The sequence below is a fragment of the Solanum tuberosum genome, unplaced genomic scaffold, assembly GCF_000226075.1.
Source record: "Solanum tuberosum cultivar DM 1-3 516 R44 unplaced genomic scaffold, SolTub_3.0 scf00008, whole genome shotgun sequence".
NCBI classification, from domain to species: Eukaryota; Viridiplantae; Streptophyta; class Magnoliopsida; order Solanales; family Solanaceae; genus Solanum; species Solanum tuberosum.
Genome location: NW_006238934.1, coordinates 1931075 through 1956709, shown reverse-complemented (window position 1 = coordinate 1956709; position 25635 = coordinate 1931075). Strand labels below are relative to the sequence as shown.

General features: G+C 31.1%; 2 protein-coding genes, 1 non-coding gene and 1 pseudogene across 4 annotated transcripts; all 4 read right to left on the bottom strand.

Moving 5' to 3' along the window:
* Nucleotides 1-119: 119 nt before the first annotated feature.
* LOC102582125 (aquaporin PIP2-1-like) lies at nucleotides 120-2562 on the bottom strand. The gene is made up of 4 exons (XM_006339009.2): nucleotides 2213-2562; nucleotides 1632-1927; nucleotides 509-649; nucleotides 120-413 (listed from the first exon to the last, which is right to left on the bottom strand). The coding sequence occupies exons 1-4, from the start codon at nucleotides 2505-2507 to the stop codon at nucleotides 300-302; spliced, it is 846 nt and encodes a 281-aa protein (XP_006339071.1). The 5' UTR covers nucleotides 2508-2562; the 3' UTR covers nucleotides 120-299.
* A 4329-nt stretch (nucleotides 2563-6891) lies between these two features.
* Nucleotides 6892-9955, bottom strand: LOC102581798 (polyubiquitin-like; annotated as a pseudogene). The gene is made up of 2 exons (XR_366613.2): nucleotides 9808-9955; nucleotides 6892-8649 (listed from the first exon to the last, which is right to left on the bottom strand). The product of XR_366613.2 is annotated as a polyubiquitin-like (transcript).
* Nucleotides 9956-13009: 3054 nt separating this feature from the next.
* Nucleotides 13010-13091, bottom strand: TRNAS-GCU (transfer RNA serine (anticodon GCU)). The gene has a single exon. It is a non-coding gene; the product is annotated as a tRNA-Ser (tRNA).
* An 8101-nt stretch (nucleotides 13092-21192) lies between these two features.
* Nucleotides 21193-25413, bottom strand: LOC102581470 (cytokinin riboside 5'-monophosphate phosphoribohydrolase LOG3-like). The gene is made up of 8 exons (XM_006339008.2): nucleotides 25319-25413; nucleotides 25077-25221; nucleotides 24317-24414; nucleotides 23992-24022; nucleotides 23173-23272; nucleotides 21930-22000; nucleotides 21670-21813; nucleotides 21193-21574 (listed from the first exon to the last, which is right to left on the bottom strand). Exons 2-8 carry the CDS (start codon nucleotides 25200-25202, stop codon nucleotides 21482-21484), a joined length of 663 nt encoding a protein of 220 aa, XP_006339070.1. The 5' UTR covers nucleotides 25203-25221; nucleotides 25319-25413; the 3' UTR covers nucleotides 21193-21481.
* Between the last annotated feature and the right edge of the window lie 222 nt (nucleotides 25414-25635).

Below are 25635 nucleotides of genomic sequence, written 5' to 3'. Positions count from 1 at the left end.
ACACTCTACCCTTTCCGAATTCCACTTTGTGGGATTTCACTGAGTATGTTGTTGTTGTATTAAAATTGATTTGATATAAGTACACGGTGTAAATAAGTATTTCTAGTGACAAGAAAAAGAGTAGAACACACTTTGCTTAGTCCATTATTTTGATGTTGAAACAAGTAGGAGAAAATTTACAAGGAAAATTAAGAAACCAAAACAAGAAAAAGCAACCAAACAAGAAGGAATAATTGTACAATATTTTGGCACATTTTAAAATTAATAATTGCCAATATAGTTTATATTAATTCTTATTATTAGGCATTGCTTCTGAATGAGTTAATTGATTTGGATGCTCCAGCTCTCAAAATATATTGGTGATATAATGCAGCAATTGCAGCACCAATAAAAGGTCCAACCCAAAAAATCCACTGTATCATCATACAAAAAAAATGAATATTATAATTTTAAAAAATATATTTTTTGATATGAAAAAATTAGAACTTAAAAAATAAAAATTGCTTACTTGGTCATCCCAGGATTTATTTTTGCCATAAATTACAGCAGCTCCAAAACTTCTAGCTGGGTTAATACCAGTTCCAGTAATTGGAATTGTGGCCAAATGAACCATAAATACCGCAAATCCAATTGGAAGTGGTGCCAATACCTTTAATCAATTAGAAAAATATTAATTTCTTATTGATTAACTCGAGTTAATTACTTAAAAGAAGCATCAATAGACATAATTTTAACTAATATACATCAAAGGTGTAAATAAGTCCTAGTGATAATTAATTATTGTATTCTTTAGGTAAATAGTTACACTAATTTTATTTTGGGAAAGCTATACAAATTGGATTCAGCCCAATATATTTATTCTGATTGGACCCATGACCCAAACTATTTACCCGACTACCCTTTTATTCTATTCACTGAACCACTGCTTCTATATCCTTGATACCATCAGAGTATATATATACACGGGTGATATCTATATACTCTGATGTTATCAAACAGTAATTGAGCAGATTTTCACTGAAACATTGCATATTCTTCCTTGATGTCATCCAAGTATATATTTACTTTAGTAGTATCAAGGAGTAATTGAGTAGTGTTTTCACTAAACCACCGCTTCTTCTTCTTTGATACTATCAAATTATATATATATATATATCAAATAATAAACGTGTATTAGTAGTTAAAAGTTAAAACTTACAAATATGGGTATGAAAGTAAGGGGTAGCTGCTTGTAAATAGTTTTCCTTTTTGGGTACAAGTGTTCTGTTCCCTTTTATTTTTGGTTTTCCACTCTGTATCCGAAGTCCGTAATGAAACTCGACTAAATTCGAATCATGCACTTCAAGGCCATTCTATAAGTGACCTATAAAAATCTTTTACAGTACCAATGTGAAAGGGCAAAGCTAGGGGAATGCAAAAGGTTCATCTGAACTTCCTCTGTCAGAAAACTATACCGTATATATAAGATCAAAATATTGACAATACCGTATATATAAGATCAAAATATTGACAAAATGTTTCCTAAGGATGAATCAGAGCGACAAAAAATTGAATCTCAATGATTCGTGACAGCAAGATCACTTTGCCACTCAAAAAAATTGTTATGTAGTGTTGCAAAATTGTATACTTACAGGAACATGAGAGTCTCTGGCATTTCTCTTGGGATCAGTAGCAGAAAAAACAGTGTAAACAAGAACAAAAGTGCCAATAATTTCAGCACCTAATCCAGTGGCTGTGTTGTAACCAACAGCAAGTTCATTAGCACCACCACCATACTTAACATAATAAGCCTTCTGAAATAACTTCACTAAACCACAACCACAAATGGCTCCTAAGCATTGTGCTACTATGTAAAAAATTGCTCTCACTAATGACACTTTTCTAGCCAAAAAGAGCCCAAATGTCACAGCAGGGTTAATATGTCCTCCTGCATATACAAAATTGGAAACCCCATTAAATATATTGTCCGTAACATAATTAAGTAAATAAAAATATGCTCGATCTGATAGCTTAACTTTTCTAATTAGATGGTTACATAATTCAATTTTTATTGCTACTTGTTATCAAAAGGAATTTTCATAGGTGTGGTTGATATCAGACTCGCATATGAGAAGATGTTACTATATAAAAAATGAAGTTTGGTTCGTCACATGAATTGAACGGTAATAGTTTAAATACTCATACGAGATGATGGTCACACAATTCAACGTACCAGAAATGCCAGCAGTGCAATAGACGAGAACAAAAATCATTCCACCAAAAGCCCAAGCAATGCCAAGAATGCCAACACCACCACATTGGTCACCATCACTTTGGCTCTTGTAGCCAATCACAGTGAGTACAGTGATGTATAGAAACAAAAGTGTGGCAATAAATTCAGCAATAATAGCTCTGTAAAATGACCATTTTCCAAGTTCCTCAGGGTCAATAAGTGGTGCTGGAGGTGGGTCTTGGTAGTCTTTACTAGGGGCATATTGGTCATTTCCATACTCCATATCCTTGGCCATTTGTAAACTACTAAAAATATTTGTTTTTGAGTTAGAGAGAAATGTGTGAAAATAATTGATTGTGGTGGAGTTGATAGAGAGTGGAAGGTGGTATTTATATATGGATAATCTTGAACTAATTAATTAGTGGAGTATTAATTAAACTCACTTTTTAGCCGCCCCATTTTAATTTCTTTTTTGATAGCTCACCTCTTAACTTGAGGGTCTTGAAGGGTCGGATATCTAACGATAAAATAACATATTCAGTATAATTTCGTAGATGAGATCTGAATATGATGAGATATAGGTAGATTTTATTTATGCTTTGAGGAAAATGATCAAGAGGTTATTTACGATAAATTAACTCAACTTTAAAAGCTAATTCAAAAGATCAAAATTGCCCGACATATATAAAAATAAAAAAAAACACCCCATCAATACTCTATGTGTGGAACTCATCTTATGTCAAAGGCAATACGAATGTTACAATAAAAGTTTTTTTTTTAAAACAAAAAAACAAAACATAATATGAAAATGTTAAATAAAACCGACCATCTACATTAACCACAAATTAATTTTCCTTCATATATATAATGGCTCACACCACCGTCCATTCCAACTCAGCCCACAATTTTTTCTTAATTACAACAACTAATATATAGCCATGTCAAGTACAACTGCCATTTTCCAATCATTTGATTTTATTAAGGAATTAATACTGTATGTGTTAAAAAGGCATATTAAATAACGTTATCTCCACGAGTTTAGAAAGATAAAAAGGATGGTATTAGTGTGTTCGATACGAAGAAAAATATTTTTAATAGCAAAAAAATTATATGAATTGGGGATCGGAGGTGGGATGATCAAGCTAAGGGATAGGGGGTTTGGAACGTTGGATGAATAAGATGATACATCAAATATAAAATGTCACTTATAGAACTTGTTTTTCCTATTTTCATTAAGAAAATCACTTTCCTCATTTTTTAAGAACTTGTTTTTTCTGGAAAAAATGTTTTTCAAATATGAGAAAATAAGCAAACATTTTTTAGAAAATATTCTCCTCCGTACCAAATACATCATAATTTCAAAGTGGTTATAGAGTCTCCATGTGTAGAGCAAGTAAGATTGTAGTATCTTAGGATTACGTTAATATGAATTTAGTCAGATTTCAAAATAGATATCGAACACAGGTGAGTTGTAAATAAAAATAGTAAAAAGGATCATAGTAAGGTGCTACTGGTTTTGTGGACTCTATTAATTGGTCGGTTATCCATTGTATTTCTAATAATTTAATTTAAACCCTCACTTTTTTTTTTACTTTTTTTAAGATTATGAGTGGATTTGGTACTACTTCGTCTAATTATTTTATATGATATTGCTTGATTATGTAAGAGGTTAAAAATTACCTGCACAACAGTTGTATTTATAAGGCCACTCAATATTTGTGGTGGAATTATATTATTTTAGTCAATAATTACAATATGCGTCAATTACTATATGGATCTCCCAATTACCATTACATTCTATTTAGGCTTTCAAAATTTTGACACTAATCCATACACTGTCATTCCATTAGTGAAATAGTGGGAAAAAATATAAGAGCATTAGAAGTTAAACAATTAGTTTGATAGAAAAATATTAACATCACATGATCAAAGATTGAGTCTTGGAAAGTTGTAAAAGTGGTACTCTCTCAGTCTCTCTGTGTTAAATTATCTAACGTGATTTTTAAAAATAGTTATTTCAAATTATTTGTCAATTTAGAAATTCAAGATAGAATTAATTACTCTTTTCTCATTTTATCCTTAGTAATTATTTTTGAATACTACATATACTTCAATTATAAGATGATGACACTTAAATATAGTAAAGATTTAATCAAGAGAGATTATATTTTAACACATAAAATAAAGATAAAATAGTCAAAATCCCTCATGATTGATGGGTTTTTTTTCTAAAGATACGTGAAAGATAAACACGACAGATAATTTGAGACATGGAGATTAAATACTTAAAAAGTAATATGATATGGAATGAAAAAAAAAATGCTATTTTAGAGGATGTTAGTATCTCAATTGTTCGGCTAGCTATCCGAACTTTTACTTTATTGGTGAGAGTCCGATTCTCACTGTATAATCCCTTCTTTCATTCCTACCCACTTTATATTATTTTTGGATTTTTATTTAAGTCAAATAGATCTACATTAATATTTTTGTATTGCAGTGTTTAAGTAGCAAAAACTTCAAAATTAATTTTATCCTAATTAATTTCCATCGTCAACCTACAAATAATTTAAGAACAATAATTCAAACACACAACAAATTTTTTTTCTATTAATAATCTAAAGCATTTAATTAATTATTAATTCAAAAGCAAAATGTACTACAATATGAATTTGCATGTTTAACCCATGCAACCTTCAACACCTAAACTCATCCAATTGGGACCTAATTAAAACTTCAATATCTCATAGAAACAAATTTCGAGAAGAGTTTAATTTCATATTCTATACGCTGACAGTATAAAAAAAAATCAAACTATGTATCATCATCAGATCCCTCGTTGATCTCTTCCCTAATAGTCTCCAATCCGGACTTATGTGAAGGCTTTCGTCGATACGTTATAAGGGCTGGAGCAACCTCCATCCTACAAGAATGTACATTTCTTGATTCCTTTGCCATATTTGAAAGGAAATTAATTGATCAAATAACAACTTAAAAATTGTGATTTAATTTAATTATTTGGTTATTAGGATATGGTCCCTTTCCTCCTATAGCTTTTATGGAAGAAAGAGAGACCACAATTTGAGTTATGTATATTTTCTTTGTATTTTTTTTTAATCTTTTGATGAATTGAAAAGGTAATTATTTGGGCATTATATAGTGGATATTGGACAATGAGTAATAGGCTTGTCCTTAAAAGTAGGACAAAGTTTTATTTTGGTTCTTGAATTATTCAATGGTGAGATTGTTATAAATTTTGAATGGCTTCAATTAAATCCAATACTTTCGATACGAAGCATAATTTAATAACATGACAATATATGTAAATTTAGTTAAATTCAATAAGTACCTACTAATCTTCTATTGATTTGGCACTCCTGGCTTATACAATTTAATAAATAGGCATAACGAAAATATTTAATATCAAAGTTATGCCCCGGCGTAACTTGAATAATAGAACAATATTAATAAATTTTTCATTCTCTCGAATATGTAGCGTCCAAGTTATTTTTGCAGAACTTCCTTAAACAGAGATAAAATATGAAAAGTAGATTCAAATATCTTTGTGCAAATCACCTAAAGGTGAATCCAAGATTTCAACTCGATAAATTTGACCTTAATGTTTCTACATTGAACTCGTCATAATGAAATTATAGACTCAAAAATTAATATTGTAGAAATTTTTTATATTCACTTTTATGTTTTTCTGTTACAAATAAGGCATCGGCTTAAAAAGATGTATTTCCCCATCTCCTTGCTTTATGGTAGTTGTTGCTCCGATTCCTGAAGGTATAGCTCTCACCTTCTATAAAAAGACAGCAGCTTGAAGTCGAGACTTCTATGTTACTGGAGCGTGTGTTTTAATTCAATACAAAGCCCAAAACCTTACCAGCGTAGTCCTTAACGGGATGGTATTGATCCATAACGAGTGAAACCTTGTTTTTAAATTTGGCATAATCAATATAATGGTTATGCTCGGCTTTACTAAAGAAGGGAAAAAGTATTAACTATCAGACTACTACTATACCAAACGCACTCGGTTAAAGATAGTAGTTCCAAGAGAACCCATATATACAAGCTCCAAAAACTGGATCCGCCTCTTGAGTACAAGAATCACTAATTGATTAATCGGCATTATAAAAATAAAAAGGTCCAAATAGAGTGTTCTAACTCTTAACTCTTTTTAACTAGCAGCTCATTACTAACCTATTGCAATCTCAAACTATCTTCTTTCAAGTTTTCAGGTTTTGAATTACCTGCCTGCTTTCCCCTCACATTTTTTGTATATTGGCGCTGCAGCATATGCAAATGCATATGACAATGGGGGGAAGAGTGATGCATACCAGCAAAGGATCCCTCAATTAACTGGTGAAAATGCTGAACGTGAACGCATTTTTTAACCATATACATATGGCCCAGGAAAAACGATTAGATTGAAATATATGTTCATCAGTGTTCAATGTGATATTTCTCCTGATTCAACATGCCAAAAAATAGTATGTTTTTCAAGAAATTGTACACAATGCGGGCAAATTCCTTCTTTCGCGCTCAGGTCACAGCCTCCATCAAACAAACCAATTTTGTCCCACATTTGTGCACATTGCACAACGTCAGAAGACCAGCTCTAAATTAAAATAGTAAAGCTAAAAAGCACAAATTCGAAAACCAAGAATGCAACCATATTACATAGTAACAGAGCTAAATTTTTATTTATTCACATAAACGACAGTTCAACCACACATAAGAAAGGCAACATCACAAAACTAAAACCAGAAAAGTCTGGAAAACATCTTTCGACCAAAGGAGAAGAAAACACAGTTACAAAAGCAATAAATTCTCAAAAGCCACCACGGAGACGAAGAACAAGGTGAAGAGTTGACTCTTTCTGAATGTTATAGTCAGCAAGGGTGCGACCATCCTCCAGCTGCTTACCAGCAAAAATCAACCTCTGCTGGTCTGGTGGGATACCCTCCTTATCCTGAATCTTCGCCTTCACATTATCAATGGTATCTGAGCTCTCCACCTCCAAGGTAATCGTCTTTCCAGTAAGTGTCTTGACAAAGATCTGCATTCCTCCTCTCAAACGGAGCACCAAATGGAGTGTGGACTCTTTCTGGATATTGTAATCAGCAAGAGTCCTACCATCCTCAAGCTGCTTGCCAGCAAAAATTAAACGCTGCTGGTCTGGTGGAATCCCTTCTTTGTCTTGGATCTTTGCCTTCACATTATCAATGGTGTCTGAACTTTCTACCTCCAGGGTGATTGTCTTCCCAGTCAATGTCTTCACAAAAATCTGCATACCACCCCTTAGGCGCAGCACCAAATGGAGAGTTGATTCCTTTTGAATGTTGTAATCTGCTAGAGTCCTTCCATCCTCAAGCTGTTTCCCAGCAAAAATCAACCTCTGCTGGTCAGGTGGGATGCCTTCCTTATCTTGAATTTTAGCCTTGACATTGTCGATGGTGTCAGAACTCTCAACCTCAAGGGTGATGGTCTTCCCTGTCAATGTCTTCACAAAAATCTGCATACCACCTCGCAGACGAAGGACAAGGTGGAGGGTGGACTCCTTCTGAATATTGTAGTCAGCAAGAGTACGACCATCCTCAAGTTGCTTTCCAGCAAAAATCAACCTTTGCTGGTCTGGAGGAATGCCCTCCTTGTCCTGAATTTTTGCCTTAACATTGTCAATAGTGTCTGAGCTTTCAACCTCGAGGGTAATAGTCTTTCCAGTCAAGGTTTTCACAAAGATCTGCATGCCACCACGCAGACGAAGGACAAGGTGGAGTGTGGACTCCTTTTGGATGTTGTAGTCAGCTAGAGTTCTTCCATCCTCCAACTGTTTACCGGCAAAGATCAATCTCTGCTGATCTGGAGGAATTCCTTCCTTATCTTGGATTTTTGCCTTGACATTGTCAATAGTGTCAGAGCTCTCAACCTCAAGAGTAATTGTCTTCCCAGTCAAGGTTTTCACAAAGATCTGCATGCCACCACGCAGACGAAGGACAAGGTGGAGTGTGGACTCCTTTTTGGATGTTGTAGTCAGCTAGAGTTCTTCCATCCTCTAACTGTTTCCCGGCAAAGATCAGCCTCTGCTGATCTGGAGGAATCCCTTCCTTATCTTGGATTTTTGCCTTGACATTGTCAATAGTGTCAGAGCTCTCAACCTCAAGAGTAATTGTCTTCCCAGTCAAGGTTTTCACAAAGATCTGCATACCACCACGCAAACGAAGGACAAGGTGGAGGGTGGACTCCTTCTGGATGTTATAGTCTGCAAGAGTTCTACCGTCCTCTAATTGCTTTCCAGCAAAGATCAGCCTTTGCTGATCAGGAGGAATTCCTTCCTTGTCTTGAATCTTTGCCTTAACATTATCGATTGTGTCAGAACTCTCAACCTCGAGAGTTATGGTCTTGCCAGTAAGGGTCTTAACAAAGATTTGCATCTATAATTAATCAAAAAGAGAAGTCATTAGACAAAACGGAAAAACTAATAATCCAAAACATAGGTGAAGGAAATCAAAAGAAAACAAATAAGAATCCATAATATGAACTAATTCCATATTACATGGATGCAGATGTTTTACATTAATTCGCCAAACATACAAAAGTTGATTGCAAAAGACTGAATGAAAATAGTTTGATATACATTAAATCCTCATGACAGCATGATGCAATGACACAATTAATACAGCAGGAACCATTGGATTGAGGTAAATTTCACAGGACATCATTCGATATATGTCTATAAAACCAATTCAATTCAGTAAGTTCTCTCGAGGTAAAAGAGTTCTTTTAATTAAAAAAAGATGTCTTTTTTCACAATACACAAGCACTAATTGACTCAACATGAGAGTAATTTATTTTCCTTTGTGGGTAAAAAATACGCATAACATGCCTTCTCAAGAAGGCAGCCCTCTAACTAAGTTTCTGTACAGATGACAATCAATACACAGCCTTGAAAATTATCATACTGTTAAATTCTTAATTATCACAAGCCAACACACAGATAACCTTATCATTATGTTTCTATCTTCTTCTAACTCAACAACTTTGTATAGTTCAAGGATTCCTAAAATAGCATCACCTAGATCTAAATCTAATAAAAGACATGGAAACATAACATCCTCCATCAAATTTATGTAGATCTACTTAAATAGATATACAGAAACAGATTCCCTGATCCAGAAACAGATAACATACACATGAAAAAATTGTGATTTGATCAGATCTGTAGTCGGATCAAATCGAAATTCACATATCTACAGCAAATTCCGTGATTTCCTACACACCGAGTAGATTAATTAAACAAAAACATATAACATACACAGGAAATAATTGTGATTTCATCAGATCTATGATCTGATCAGATCAAAATTAACAGATCTAAAGCAAATTCCGTGATTTCCAACCTCCACTGACTCAATTTATCAAACAAAAACAGATTACACACAAAAAACTGCGATTACATCAGATCTATGGTCCACTCAGATCGAAATTAACAGATCTAAAGCAGAATATCAACGATTACAAGTTACGGAAAACATCAAGGAAGATTAAAGTGAAAACTCGAGATTAAGGAAATCATAAGAGAGAAATCTTACCTTGAAACGGTGCTGGTAATCAAATGACCGAGCGAGAGAGAAAGCGATCGATCGAAAGCAGGAGAAGTAGATTGAGAAAAATGAGAATTGAGAAAAATGTATACAGAAGGGTCCTTTATATAGTAAATGAAAGGCTGCCTTTTCGTATGAAACTTCGGATTGATACTTTCTAGATAAACCATTAACCTTTTTATAATAATGCACCTGCCAACTAATATTAATTTAATTAATACTCATTAAAATATAATATTTGACCTGTAATTTTAGGATTTGTAAGGTTGAGATTATACTACATTAACAAATATTATAATCATAATTAAGTCAACCAATTTTGAAAAATTACTCTCTAAATGTGGTAAGAATAAGATATTTTCTATAAATTTTGATATTCATTAATTTCATTTTATATTTTTGTATTTAAATATTAAATTGTACTATATTTAAGATGAGAATCAACTAAATAAATTTATGTGATAATAAAATTTATTCTTGAAATACTTTATATGTTGAGAAAAGGAAAAAAAAAAGGAGGTGAATAATCATCAATGTAGACAAAAACCTAAAAGTAAAGAACGGGAATAAAAAATAAAAAAGACTAGAAATTATTAGAATTACAAATGTGAAATATCAAAATTACCACACTTTAGTAAGAAGAGAAAGTGTGGCTACGTACTGTGTTTGAAGGGGAAAAAAAGAAGTATGTTTTAAAATTTGTTTGTAGGGAATAAAAGAAATTTTTAATATTTGAATATAAAAATATAAGATAAAATTAATGAATATCAAAATTTATAAAACATATCTTGTTCTTACCACATTTAGAGAGTAGTTTTTCAAAATTGGTTGACTTATTATGGTTATAATATTTGATTATGTCGTATAATCTTGACCTTATAAATTTAAATAAGACACATGTCTCTCATCTAGATGTACACTTGACGAAATAGAGTGAAGGGGTAATGGAGGGGAGCCAAATTCGTAATTTTATAATAAAGTAAATAACAGTAATAATTGTTTTTTATCAACTTGTATTACTCTGTATTTGTTATAATAAAATGTATATATAAGGTATAAGTTTAGTTTACTAATATAAAAACACTGAAAAAACTCCATGGAAATAAAAGATACTAGATAATTCTTCTCATCTGTCATAATTTTGGGATAGAATTATCTAATATTTGTTGTTGGAGGAAGATGACATGTATTGTAAGTAATTAGTTGAGTCGCAAAAATTGATTTGGACACTATAATAGTAAAAGAAAAACATTATCAAAGAAAAAGTAAAAAAGTTTCAAAAATAGTATAATATAAAAAAAAAATTACTTTAATAAGTATCGTCTACCAAATGGCCTCTTTCGACTCTTCTAGAGCCAATAGACATAGCCTTAGACTTGTAATCTAACACATTGTCTTTTGATTAGTCTTGTGTTTTTTGTATTTCTATAAAACTTTTTTCCTCTTTTATAATATGAGTTTTAATGAAATTAGCATAATTAGTCGAATTAATTAACATAATAACTATAAATATTTTTATTTATTTTTTGGTCAGGGTAACTATAAATATTTACGTATACATATATATGTATAAAGAGAACATTCCAGAAAGTACAAAAGTGTGCTCAACATGTTGTGAGATTCTAGAAACTTCCAGAATGTTCCCTCTATATAGTGACAATTTTATAAAACTTACTGGATGCTGACTAATGAGACCAAAATTCGAAGTCTTAATTGACATTTTTCACTAATGTGTTTCTTGCATTGCAATTATTTTTTCTATAAATACTTTTGTCGCTATATAATTAATAAGATTAGTTTAGTATAATAAATCACTAATAAATATTTCCCTAAAGGGGTGCCAAGTAAAATAAAATTTATAAATGTATGATATATATTTGAACACAAAGTTGTATCACTTAGTCGTGATTGACTAATACTAATATTTCCCAGCTTATTGAATCTCTTAATCATGATGATAAATTGATAGTATAATCCCTTACCATAGTGATTAGTACAATATCTCAAAGGGACCTTTTATACTTCTGACACACCTACACATCATATTAATTAAAGTGTGAATAATATAATATGGAGTTCAGTGTCAATGATCGAATGATTGGAATTGGAATGGGGTTTCACTCTAATACCATAAATAACATTTCCATTATGTTTGCATAGTGTCTTCGCATTACATAGAACAAACACAAAAATAGAACAATAAGTTAAATTATTTTACTCATCGATTAATGGAGCTCGATCAACACAAAGTAGAAGTTTCTTATTAAATTCACTAGTTGGGCATAAAATAATGGGAAAAAGGACATATATAACTCCGAACTATCGTAAATGGTATGTAGATATCCTCCGTCATACTTTTGGGACATTGGTGCCCCTGGCGTTCAAAAACTAGAGCATATATACCCTTTATACTAACGGACATACACGTGTCATAATCTTATCTACTGATCCGACATTTATTAAATATTGAATGGACGGATAAGATTGTCCCTATTTAGTCTTCCGATAGAGTAAAGGGCATATATGTTCTAGTTTTTAGACGGCAGGGGCACCAATGTCCCAAAAGTATGATGAAGGATATCTGCATACCATTTACAATAGTTCGGGGCTATATTTATCTTTTTCCCTAAAATAATTCAATTAGTTAGCAACAATAGAGTCAGTCACCTCTCAATTAACATGTGCAAGAATTGGGGAATCTAATCAAACAGAACTATAAACAAGCTCAAACTAATGTAAGTTCCACTTAGTAGCTTGTAATAACATATATATAATCTTTATGCAGACTAGATTATTGTTCTGTTTTACTAGATTTTTCAGTTCTTGGACTTGTGTTTATTGAGAGGTGACCGAATCATTCTATTGTGAAGGTCTGACGCAAATAAACAATGGTGAAAAAGATACACAACACATAACAATAACAATATAGTTCATGTAATATCACAAATGTGGTCTGAAGAGGTATAGTATTTACAGTCGGACAGAAATTATCCCTAACCGTAAAGATTACAACGCATGCACAACAATAATATAGTGTAAACTCACAAATGTGATCTGAAGAAGTATAGTGAACCTGAAATTTATCTCTAACGGTAAAGATAGAAAGGTTGTTTCCTATATATCATCGGCTTAAAAAAAAACATATTCAAATAATTTGTAATGTAAAAAAAAAAAAAAGATAAAAAGAATTCGTCGCCTGAGAGATTCGAACTCTCGCGGGGAAACCCCATGTACTTAGCAGGCACACGCCTTAACCACTCGGCCAAAGCGACTGTGTTCCTTCTTCTTCATCTTAAAATATAAGTCTAAAAGTTGTCTACTTTGATGAACTTCCACATTGTTGGAATTCACAGCTTGTATTGTATTGCATGTTGAATTCATTGTTAGGTAACTACGAAAAGTCTCATTTGTGCAACGATTTATTTAGTGCAATCACGTCATTATCTCTCCTTTTTTTTCATTTTGTCTTGTTATTTAATTAGTAATCTTATTCGAATTTTACCTTATCTTTCTTTGTAGTTGCTCTACCCCGTATCCTACTTTTCTTATAGGTTATTCTTCAAATTATTACTGTGTGACATTATATAACGACGAAAATGATGCAATCTATTCAAACGTTATATTTAGTAAAACAATATAATACAATACTACACAAAATACAATATATTATGAAATAATAGATAACAACCATTAAAACATAGTATAAAAGAGTTTATGTGACAGACATTTTTCAAGAACATATCTTCTTTTTTTTAAAAAAGTAATAAGATTACACAATACTATTTAAGTCATGAATCTATCAAAAACACGCAAACGTACATTGGCGTACACCACATTCACTCTAAAGCTCACTTATAATATCACATTGAATATATTTTTGTACTACTTATCCTATAAAGCAAGAGTAACTGAAAAACACCAAAGGGTAATTATTACTTAATAACTATATGAATAGATGGTTGATCAAATATAATTCAATATAGAAATACATATAAATTTAAAAACATTTATCAATATAGATTGACTATTGATATAAATATCAGGCACGAGCGACTAAAATCTCGTTTGAGAGAGGTGGAGAGTTGAGACATATTTTGCAAAAGAACTTAACCAAACATATTAGCAAAAACGGTTATATAATGGGAATCTTTAATAGCTCAGTTAATTGGTTATCTATACTTCCACTTTGTTGGTGAAAATTCTATTTCCTACCTTATAATCTCCTCCCTGTTTTTCCATTCCCTACCCTCAATTGCCCATTTTTCTTTTAAAATTTTTGTTTTATTGATCTATGAAGTAATCCAAGTAGAAGAGTTATGGGCTTACTAAGATGTGCTCATGCTCCAAGTAGTCTTGGGCCCAGGTAATTCCCGGCCTTCTAAATCATGGGCTCAATATAGCAACTCACCACTTTTTGGGGATTGGGCCATGGAACTCTTAAAAGTTTGATCAAGAATATTAAGTCAAAATTTCACTGGATATTTTATTATGATACAAGAAATGTATGCTACAAATTTAATTTCATTTGAGGTAGATTTGAAAATTTGAATCGTGTGTTAGATTGTTAAAAGTTAAAACTAAGTGGTTAATTTTTGTCAAAAATTTATTCACCTTAATTCCATGTTAAAATGTCTTTTAGTGTAGACAAATATGTGTCTGACTCATGCCAAAATGTCTGCAACATTAATAATGTCTGAAATTTGGCCTTTTCAAAGCCATAATCTCTGTAAAAAAATGTCTGAAGTTAGGCATTTCGAGGTCATAATTTCAGTAAAAATAAAATATATCTAAGGCATTAATAAGTCTTTATATCAAGAATCATAGAAAGTATACACTGATTATATAATATAGTTTGTCAAAAATAATATAAAATACTCACTTATATATGAGTTATATATTAACTATACATTATGATACACTCAAAAAAAATTGAATATAATTTAACTATATTTGATACAATATGATCATAGATTTGTACTTCATTCAATATATTTTCAGATCTGGTCTTCTAGATGAATATTACCTTCCTTGATGTTTAAATGATCTTTATATAGCTAATGCAACACTAGTTTCACAGTATTAATAGAAATAGAATTTGAATAAAAATATAACAACAAAAATGGAAGAAGATAAAAGCACTTAAATGATCTTTAAGAAGGTAGTCCCTTTCTTACATTTATTGTATCATTCAATAACAATATCTACATTTAGCAATGTGAATCATGAGACCACCCTATCCTTTCTTTTTCTCCACTTCAACGGCAACACAATAATAACAATATATTGAGAGAAATTACGTAAGTAAAATCTGAAAGAATAAAGTATACGTTAAAAAAAAAGATAGATAGACTGTTTTTGAAGAATTGTCGATTTGAGTATCAAATATCAAAGTAATTATGAAAAAAAGAAGAAAATGACAGTGAAAAGAAAAACAAAGCAAATAATAACGGAACGTAAATACAATAAACAACATATGATGATAGAAATGAAAAGCAAGACATAAGAATAATTAAGGTCACTAAGCCACTCAAAAAGCAAGACAACACTTCAAACCAACGGACTTTTGATTCTAATACGCGACCTTCACATCTTCATATCTAAACTCATGTCCTTGATTATATGAAGTTCCATCATAACCTGTCAAATCACCTCTTAAACCTCTTTCTCTTAGAGTGCTATTAGATATACTAATTTCTGCTCTTGTGGATGCACATTAAGTTCTTTGACGCCTATAAATTGAGCAAGTTAATAACTCCTCCATTTCAAATTATCTATCGTGACTTCTAAAATATTATTTCAAATTATTAATTATTTGTTAAATTGTTTTTTAGATAAAGTTAGTAATTTATTTAATGAAGAGATAGTATTATCTTAAATATAAATAAGAATAAAATAGTCAAATTATTTTTTTAAAAAGCGTACAAAAGAAAACACGATAAATAACTTGATACGAGCGGAGAACTTGTCTATAAATATTAGATATTAAATAGGGAATCGTAGAGTATTAATGGGTTTTCATACTATAAGAATAGTATTAATGACATGATGATATGATAAAAATAAGGAAGCCCTAAAAATAAAGAGAAAAAAAATAGATACGTTGCATCTTCCCCAAAATGGCCATATATATGTAAGTGATGATTAGGCAATTAGTCATTAATGAATTTGAGCATGCCAATTATAGGTTCTAAATTTATAGTATCTATCTACCTCTCCCTCTCTCTACAAATTTCAAATATATATTTTAAATTAGTTCATCAAAGTGTTGAGAGTCGTAATTATCCATTTATTTCTTTGTCTAATAATGCTTAGATTGTGCGTGGTTGCTATTTGGACAAGTACATTGGCACCAATCACAGCAAGATAGCTGGATGTGGGCCCCATCCACCCTCCTTTTCGACTTTGTTGTTAGTTTGGGGAAAAAAAATCTCTTAAATTACAGATTTTGAAGTTAAAATTTTAAATTTTAAAATTATATCGTTTGAATATGAATTTAACTTTTTTTAAAAATAATTATTGTAAAAATGAAATGTCTTTTAAAAAAAATTGATTTCAATATACATCATATCTTTAACAAATTTAATCGAAGGAAGATATTAACTATTATAAGAGACAATTTTATTAAAAATGTATTGTTATAAAAATGATTATTATTGCCATAAAATGTTATTCTATAGATAAGTAGAAATTATACTATAAAAGTGTGATTTCAAAAAAGAAAATTTAACTATTATAAAGTTGCGATTAATAAAGATATTGTTATTGAGAATTCTGACGATAGTATATGCAATTTTAATTATTTTTTTTCTTCCTCTTCCCATCAATGAGTTGCCACTAATTACTACCAAAGGGCTACATAATTAAGCCTTTAATCGTTGGCATTGAGTCAGCATTTTGCATGATAAGAGTAAAGAGTTGTCCAAGACTAGATTATTAATTTCTTTCAACCTACCATCTTAATGCAATATAATTATATTTATTAATTATAAATGATCATGTCATTTTCATTATTAAATCTCTACTTATTATGTTTCTCATCAAGACGAATGGAAAGACATTTAAGTTGTCTATTTCACTAGCTAAGTAAATTAAATTATGCTTATCCATCAACGTTTTGTGATGGGATGGATATATAGAATATAATTTTTTGATTTTTAATTTAGAATTTTGAATTCGATTTTTGAGAATAAAAAATTCGATAAGACTGTTTTTTCCTTTATTGCATCTTGTTGCAATATGAATTCGAGATCATCAAAGAAAGTATCGCGCGGACATCGTATGTCAAATTTAAAAAGTAAATGATGTTTTAATCAATCTTAGTCAATTTGTAAATAGTGGTATCTTGAAAATCTTAGTAGCTCAGTTCGTTGAGTATCTGAAATTTAGTGTGATTCTCATCTTATACTCACTTTTGCTGCCTTAATTTATTTATTTTTTAAAAGAAAATAACAGTGGTGTTTTCACTTATAATAATTGAACTTAAATGAATTGCATCTAATATTCCCATCCACCCTTTTACATCATAAAATTTGACATTCTTGGCACAAAATAAGAACTTTTTCTTTACCAAGTCCTTTGCCAACATAATCTTATACATCCGCCGTCTGAATTTATATGATATACTTTTCTTTTAATTTTATCTCAAAAATAATGTTACTTTTTATTTAAAAATAATTTTATTTTATCATTGATAAAATAATTTATAATTAAATAAATAAATACTACGATTGTTTTAATTGAAGTTCTAATTTTTACAAGTCTATCTTTATTTTCAAATTTCGTAATTGATTAATTATATTACTATCACATAAATGGGGAGGAGAGGGTAGCATAAAGCCACTATACACATGCATGTACTTGAGGGGTGTAGTTATCATCTCTTTGTCAGAAAATTATAATATGTAATTAGTTAGAAATATTTTTTTTATGTATATATATTACATATTAGTATATTCTTGATTTTTTCATAGATTTACTTTTTTATATTTTGGCCCTTCTTAATAAAAATTTTGGCTCTTGTCACTGTCTTTCTCCACTTTTACTTATCTACTATATTAAAAATAGAAAATTATTCTGTTCAAAACCAAGATATAATTATATTTTTATACCTACTTTACTCTTATTATTATTTTATTTTTTAATATTTAGATGACTTATAATTAATAGAAATGAGATAGTAATATTATTATTATATTATATTATTCTATAAAAATATATCAAGTCAATTATAAACAAGCAAAGACGAAAAAAATCAGAAGAGAAGGAAGGGGAAAAAACATGTGACTAATAACTTTTGTGTACATTTATATCTATAGGCTTGATAGATATAGGGTTTGTATATGTTAATGCATCCTTGAAGTTTAATTTTCTATGTGTAGTGGTATTCTTTCGTATGGACCATTTGTTTGCTGCAAAAACACTCATACTGATGGTGAAAATGATGTTACTTTTGAAATAGATAATATTTTGATAAGAAGCATTTATCCCTTTAGTAAATTTATCTAGATAAAATCTAAGTTACTCTATAAAAAATAATACAAAAATCGATTAAAGAAATTTGACTTCAGTACAAAGATTCAGAGAAAATCAATTTATACTTTCCAAAAAAACTTTTTAAATTATTTTTAAATAAAATCAACGAACGTCCATCGATTTTTTTCTCCATCCTCTAGCCACTCCACCCTCATAGCACCCCCGCCAACCCCACCCACACTTCTATAGCCCTCATCCCTACCTTCCACCCCCACCTCCATAGTTTCCGTCCCCACACTCATCATAACAAATAAAGAATTTAGTGGCACTAACAAAAATAAGTATTTATAATCAGTACTCTATATAATTAGGGCCGGCTCTTGTATACAAAGGCATATGCCTTAGTCCCCAATTTTGGGGGGCCTCAAATTATTATCAAGAATACATTTTTTGTTAATTTTTTTACATAAAATTATATTATTTTGTTCTCCTTAACCCCATTCAAATAGAAAAAAATCAATTATTTTTCGCTAACTCTCATATTATTTATCTGTTTGAACTCTTTTTTTTCAAATCTTTGATAAGATAGAGTAATAGACTGTCAAAAATATGAATCAATAGTCGAAAAGTGTTGAACAAAGTAAATTACAATTTTTTTTATTTCTTCTTAAATTTTCAAGCAAATACAACAAACATAGTAAGTAGGATATGCCAAGTTATCAACTTCTTGAAATCAAATTCTATGATTTTAACTCTTGTTTTTATTTAAAAGTTTGTCAACTTATTACTAAGAATTATGTTAACAATTCATATAGTAATGGCCCAGTAAAAGAATGTTTTCTAATGTTGAATTGATAAAATCTTACCTAAAACTAATAATAATAAAGATATTTGAAGAAATCATATATAAAGAAATTTTAAGCAAAAATTTACATCTAAAATGTTAGAAAAATAATTTTTATATAAATACATATGAAGTTTATTTAGATTTTAGGCTTCTAATTGAAATCTAAAAGTTAGAAAAATAATTTTTAAAGAAATATATATGAATTTTATTTAGATTTTAGACCTCTAATTACTTTGAGTCACCTCTGTATATAATTGTCGCTATATTATATATAATGACAATAATAAATTTGTATGTTTATAATCAATAGTCCATTAAATGTCGTCTCTGGATGTAATAATATTAACTCCTTTGCTGCGAAATAATTTTGTTACAACAAATATTGTCGCTAAAAGGAAAATTTATTGTCACTAAATGCCTCTTTGGTTATACGGTGTTTGTCAAGTTTATACAAACTGTTTTTTTGTACTTACAAGAAACAAGAAAATAAGTAAAAAATTCATTTATTTTTTAGGAAATTATTTGAACTTTTCAACATCAATGCAGAGTAATTAATTCCTTGATGAATTTTCACAATTAAACCCATAGCCAAAACAGAAAATAGACTCTTCAACCACCATATGCCTTATTTTTTTTATTGTATGTTAAGCTTCTCCATATATATTCTCCAAACCAAAAATAAGTCAAGGCATTCCCTCATTATGCATGAAAATGGGGACCAACAATATGGGGACTATGATTGTATCCAAAACAATGAAAATATTGCACATGTATTTTGTTACTTGCTATTGCAACTAACCTTAATTATCACCCCTATCCATGATATATCAGTATCAATATTTCATTTTGTTTGACTAGAGGCACCAATTCTACAATTCCCCAGCAGAGGGGCCCTATTTTTATTTGCCCCATTCTGTTATATGTCTTGTTCAAGGACCATACCACTGTATAGTTGTCCCTTAACTAAAACCTTAACACCAAACACATAGCTAAAAAAAATCAGTGGAAACATGTGCTACTCCCTCTCTGGTTTCAATTTGTCTGTCTGGTTTCACTTAACACGAAGTTTAAAAAACTTTAGAATTTTATGGTCTTAAACATATCTTCTATTTTTTTCCCTTCTTCTTAAATTAAGGGTAGGGGAAATAGGGAGGGAATTACAAGGTAGGAATTGAACTCTCACTAATAAAGTGAAAGTTTAGGTAACAAACCAACTCTCCTATTAAAAATGTCATGTGAAAAGTTAGAATTAAAAATTTGTCTATAAAGGAATGAATAATTCTTTCTAAAATGGACTAAAAAGAAAAGTAAAAAAAACAAATTGAAATGAAGGAATAATATGTTACCGGAGACTAATTCAATATCTGAAGTCACTAGGTTCAAAATATTATGTGTACAATTTTTTAAAAAAAAAATTCTTTTGTATATGTATAGTATGAGTCGAAAACTATGAGTGTTTAAGTGAATTCATAGAACTTGCTCTAGATCTACCTTGATCACTTACATAATAGAGTCCCTATTTCCCACTCCTCATTCATGAAAACGGTTGATGCTTTGCTTTTTGGAGAAGTTTTAAGTTTTATGCACTAACGTTGTAAAACATGTTTATGGAATCATGTTATTTATCAAGTAATTATTGGTGAGAAGATTCTACGATAAACATTTTATTAGTAATTTGATAATAATAATTACTCACTTGGTATAGTCGGTGTACATAACTTAAATCCTTCGTAATGATTCAATTGTCTAATACTAGATGGTCCTGATCTAGCATCATTGTGGAAAATGTGACTGTTTTTTCAATGCACTGTACATTTACAAGATGAAAGAAAAATTGAAATGGCTTCATTGGCATCAGTTGTTGCTGCTGCAAATTAACTTAAAGATGCATCATTTAATTCTAACTTTTCACATGACATGTTTAAGAGTAAATAACATTTTTGTACATTCCATGTATCTCAAGTGTAACACCACAAGATTCAAAGGTCTTTTTTATTTTCTTAAACACCCTGTCAAGTCAAAACCAGACTAACAAATTGAAACAAAGGAGGTAATACAAAAGGACAAGAAATACAGAACTACACTGCAGACTTTGTAAACATTAGAGAAGAAGACCATATGCATAACTTAAATAGTTACATCTTACAGTAAATAAGGAAATTTCTACTTGAAGGGAACAAGGAGGGGAGTTGAGATATGTTTGGAGTAATTTACAGGGTGAAAAACAAAAAAAAGAGCACCCTTAATTCCCCATGACAAAAATTAAGAATTTCAGGTTAGCTTGTTCCAGTAATACGATATTATCATGTCCTAACGCGTAATAGTATGCTGCAAATCCAGCCTTCATCTTGAAATTTCATGTGCTTGAGGGTAACCAAGTTGTTCCGTCTCCCAGATCAACTTAGAAGCAACTCCTTCATGGCAAGGAACATATTCCTGCAGTCGCAAACAAAATGTGCTCTTTTTTCAACACAGTACGATTTCAAGAAGTACTCTAACGAAGAACAAGAATTGACGCCTTTTTCTCTTACCTCCAGTTTCTTCACTAGCTCCTTTGGCGATGGTGCTGATATAATGATGTGGCGTGCATTTGGGCTGATGAAACCTTCCTCAACAGCTTTGTCGATAAATGACAATAATGAATTGTAGTATCCATCCACATTCAGCAATCCTACCTGCAAAATGCATGTTACTTGTGGTTCTCAAAATTGTGAATGTTAAGCTAAAAACTCAAGTACAAGAACTACATAACGTTGATGATCCAAAAGTACATTGACAATAAATGATATACCGGCTTATCATGGATGCCTAGTTGCGCCCAGGTTATCACTTCAAGCAGCTCCTCAAGAGTTCCATAACCACCTAGATATGAATGGAGACGATAGCGTTAGTGCTTAATTCTTCCGAAACTGTCAAATGTCATGCTTAACTATGAATGAGGATTTAATGATAATGTATCATGAAGTCCATGAAAACATAAAACAAGAACAACAGAAGAATGATACAGGATATGAATCTCACAAGTACAATGATCCTCTGCATGGTTCTCAGGCTATATTACAAACACACCAGGTATAACTCAACGAGTGGGGTCTAGAGAGGGCGCAAACCTTACCGCTACCTTTGTGGGGTAGAGAGGTTGTTTCCAATAGACCCTCGGCTCAAAAGAATGGACCAAGTAGAATATACTAAACAAGTACTAATCAGTAGTACAGTTGACAAGGTGTTTACTGTTTAATCAATAACAGAATTTTAATCTATTCTGAAGTTTTGTGACTAATTAAGATGCAACCAAAAGGAATAATATTGACTAGTTTGAATTTCTGAACCAACTGGAATCCTAAAGTGGAGTGAGCATGATAACTTGTTAGGTCCAGCAGCCAGTTGGCATTACCAAATTAGTGAAAGTGTGACAGTTTTCACCCCCCAATGGCTTTTAAGTACATTAAAGGAAAAGAACAAATCACAGTAGTAGTTTCTCTCACAGTGAATAATCCCAATTTCAGTGCTAGATGTTGATAGGTCGACAACTAAGGTTTGAACTGTTGCTCCTTAAATCTACATTTTCTTTAACAAGTCTAATAAACACAACAAAAGCAATCTCTGACCAACATTGCTCGGATCCTCAAAAGTAAAGAATTTTTGGAGAACCTGACAACCAATTTATTTGGCATTTATTCAAAATCCACATACCCCTAGCCTTCAACTAGAGATATACATAATTTGAGCATAACTATTCTTTATGGTTATCACTTGTATCCAAGAGTAAGAATATCAAGGCTATTACAAATCATGAAAAAACTCCAAATTTCTATTATTTGTGTCGTTTAAAAGGAAATACATACTAGGCCAAGAAAATGACAACTTGAACTATCAGAAAAACAAAAAGACAGGAAACATATAATGAATCTATTGCCTTAAATAGCAAATATTAAACCACTGATTGTCTTCTTTCTTTTCATTTATCCCAATTGTTTTTTACATAGGAATTTGTGTGTAAAAGTTAAACTTTGACTGTAAGGCATAATACTAACCTGGCAAGGCAATAAAAGCATCAGAATGCCTAGCCATCTCTGCTTTTCTTTGATGCATACCTGCAACAGCCTTCACTTCTCCTACTGTTTCACCAGTTAACTATGAAAAAATAGTACCATACATCAGTAGAAAAAAAAGAAGATAAAATATGAGGGAAAGACAAAGAATTTCTTGTAGTGTAGTAAATGTTGCTGCAGTGAAGCAATGATGAGTATTATTTCAGAAAAAGAAGACTTAATCCTGAAAATAGTCTATAGGGTCAGCAATTGCAGTAGAAAGTAGCCTTATCATTACCATACTCAACCACCAGCTCAAGACATATATAATGTAATCAGGTACACTAAACTTCCGCTACGCACAAGGTTCAAGAAAAGACTAAACAACGAGGGTCTATTATACGCAGTCTTACTCGTGATATATGAGTTGCAGAAACACAAGAGCTAATACTGGTCTCTGAAACACAGAGTGAATAAAGCTTTACATACAGAAGGAAAAAAGTCAGGAAAACATTTGATACCTAAAAATACATTATACTAGTAAAAAGGCAGATGTCAAAGTTACACCATGGTATATGGATAAAGCAATCAAAGGACAAGAAAGAAAAAAAAATGTGTCTTTACTCCTTCACAGTGCCCAGGAACTTGAGAAAAGAACACAGCATAGGACTTTGTAAATAGCCTCTTTGGTACATTCACTATTAGATTAGAACCAATAGTTTAAAGAGATTTAGAAATAAACTCAAAGTATCAACTCTTTAAACATGGATTATAAAAGATTAAAGAGTAGTATAATAGTTTTCTTGATCATAGCAGACATACCTCTCGAGGCATGAGTGTCTTGGGAATGACCCTGCAGACAGACAATAACATGACAAAAATTCAATTTTTATTGATAAAAAAAGAACATTTGCACTAATTAACACAAGAGAGACGCACTTTCATTCATCATGTTAGGGATAGTTTGGTTAGCATTTGAAAATTTGATCTTTAAATATTTTCAAACTTTTTTCCAACTAAAATTGCGTCCAAACACAACTTCAAATTCCAAAAATCACAACTGTAGATACTAAAACACTCAAGTTTCAACGTCAAAATCTATGAGCAAACAGGAGCTTAATTAGCATAGATTGATCTTTCTCCTCACCCAATAACATGGCGCCCACCATCATGAACAGCTTGTGAAACCAAACCCATAAGGCCTATGCTACCTCCTCCATAGACCAAATCAATATTCCTTGACACCTTCCATAAGACAAAACACCAGATCAACACCATAAAGTAATCACTTTTAAGTCTAAAAGCACATTTAGACTGTTTAATAATATTATAAAAAGAGAAAAAGGCCAAAAGGGTATAAATGGATTATAAAACAAATGTACTCCACTTTCTAGTGCAGTCCTATACATATGAAGATGATAAAAGAGCATAAATACAAAGATTGTACAGAGAAAGATAACAACAGAGAAAAAGGGTCCCAGAAGAATAAAAATCCTGTAGATGAAAGTAACTGTAAGTATAGAATACACAACAATGTAAAAACAAAACTAGCACTAGAAGCTGAAAACTTTGTTGTATTTCCCATGTGTGAACAATAATCAAAGCAACTTGCAAAAAAAGATTGAAACTTTCATGAATGGTTACAAACACACACTCACACACACACACAAGAAACAGAGAGCAAAAATAGAAGTGCATGTAACACAACATATTATCAAGAAACTTTGAACAAAAGGGGTTAATAAACCTAAAATTTGAAAACCAAAAAAACTGAATATCATCATCAAGACTTGTCATTTACTTCAAAATAAACACCCTATTTACATGAAAATCCCAAAAAGGTACAATCTTTAAACAATATGAGTGAAAATCAAGAAAAGGGTTAAAAAAAAGCCATTGTTGTTTACCAATTCTTTGCCAAGCTCAATAGCAGCATCTTGATAGCTACTCTTCTTGCCTTGACTACTTCCACAAAACACACAAATCCTCTTGAATTTTGAACCCTTTACTACAACATCACTCTCCCTCTCCATTTTTTCTTCCCAACTTTTTCTGCAAATTAGATGATAAAATAAGAAACTTGGTATGTTATTATTCTGAAAGAGAGCAATATATATAGGGCCTTACACATATGTAGAGTTATACGTACCATATATAGAAGAAAATTGCGTCTACCTTTTTAGCTTGACCACACCATTGGCCACTCCCAAATGGTTCTATGTACGAGCTACAGTCCACGTCACCAAAACATAATTACATTTGTTTTATACTCAACCCTACCACTACTGGACCAATTTTACGGTTCTAAACACTTCGATCAACTAATTTATAAAACGATATTTAAGACATGCATAAATGGTGTATTGAACGGTTGATAATACAGTATAGAATATATTTTTAACTTTTCCTTTATTTTATTATATACAATGAACATGAAGCTTTTTTAAGAAACAAATGTTATGTCAA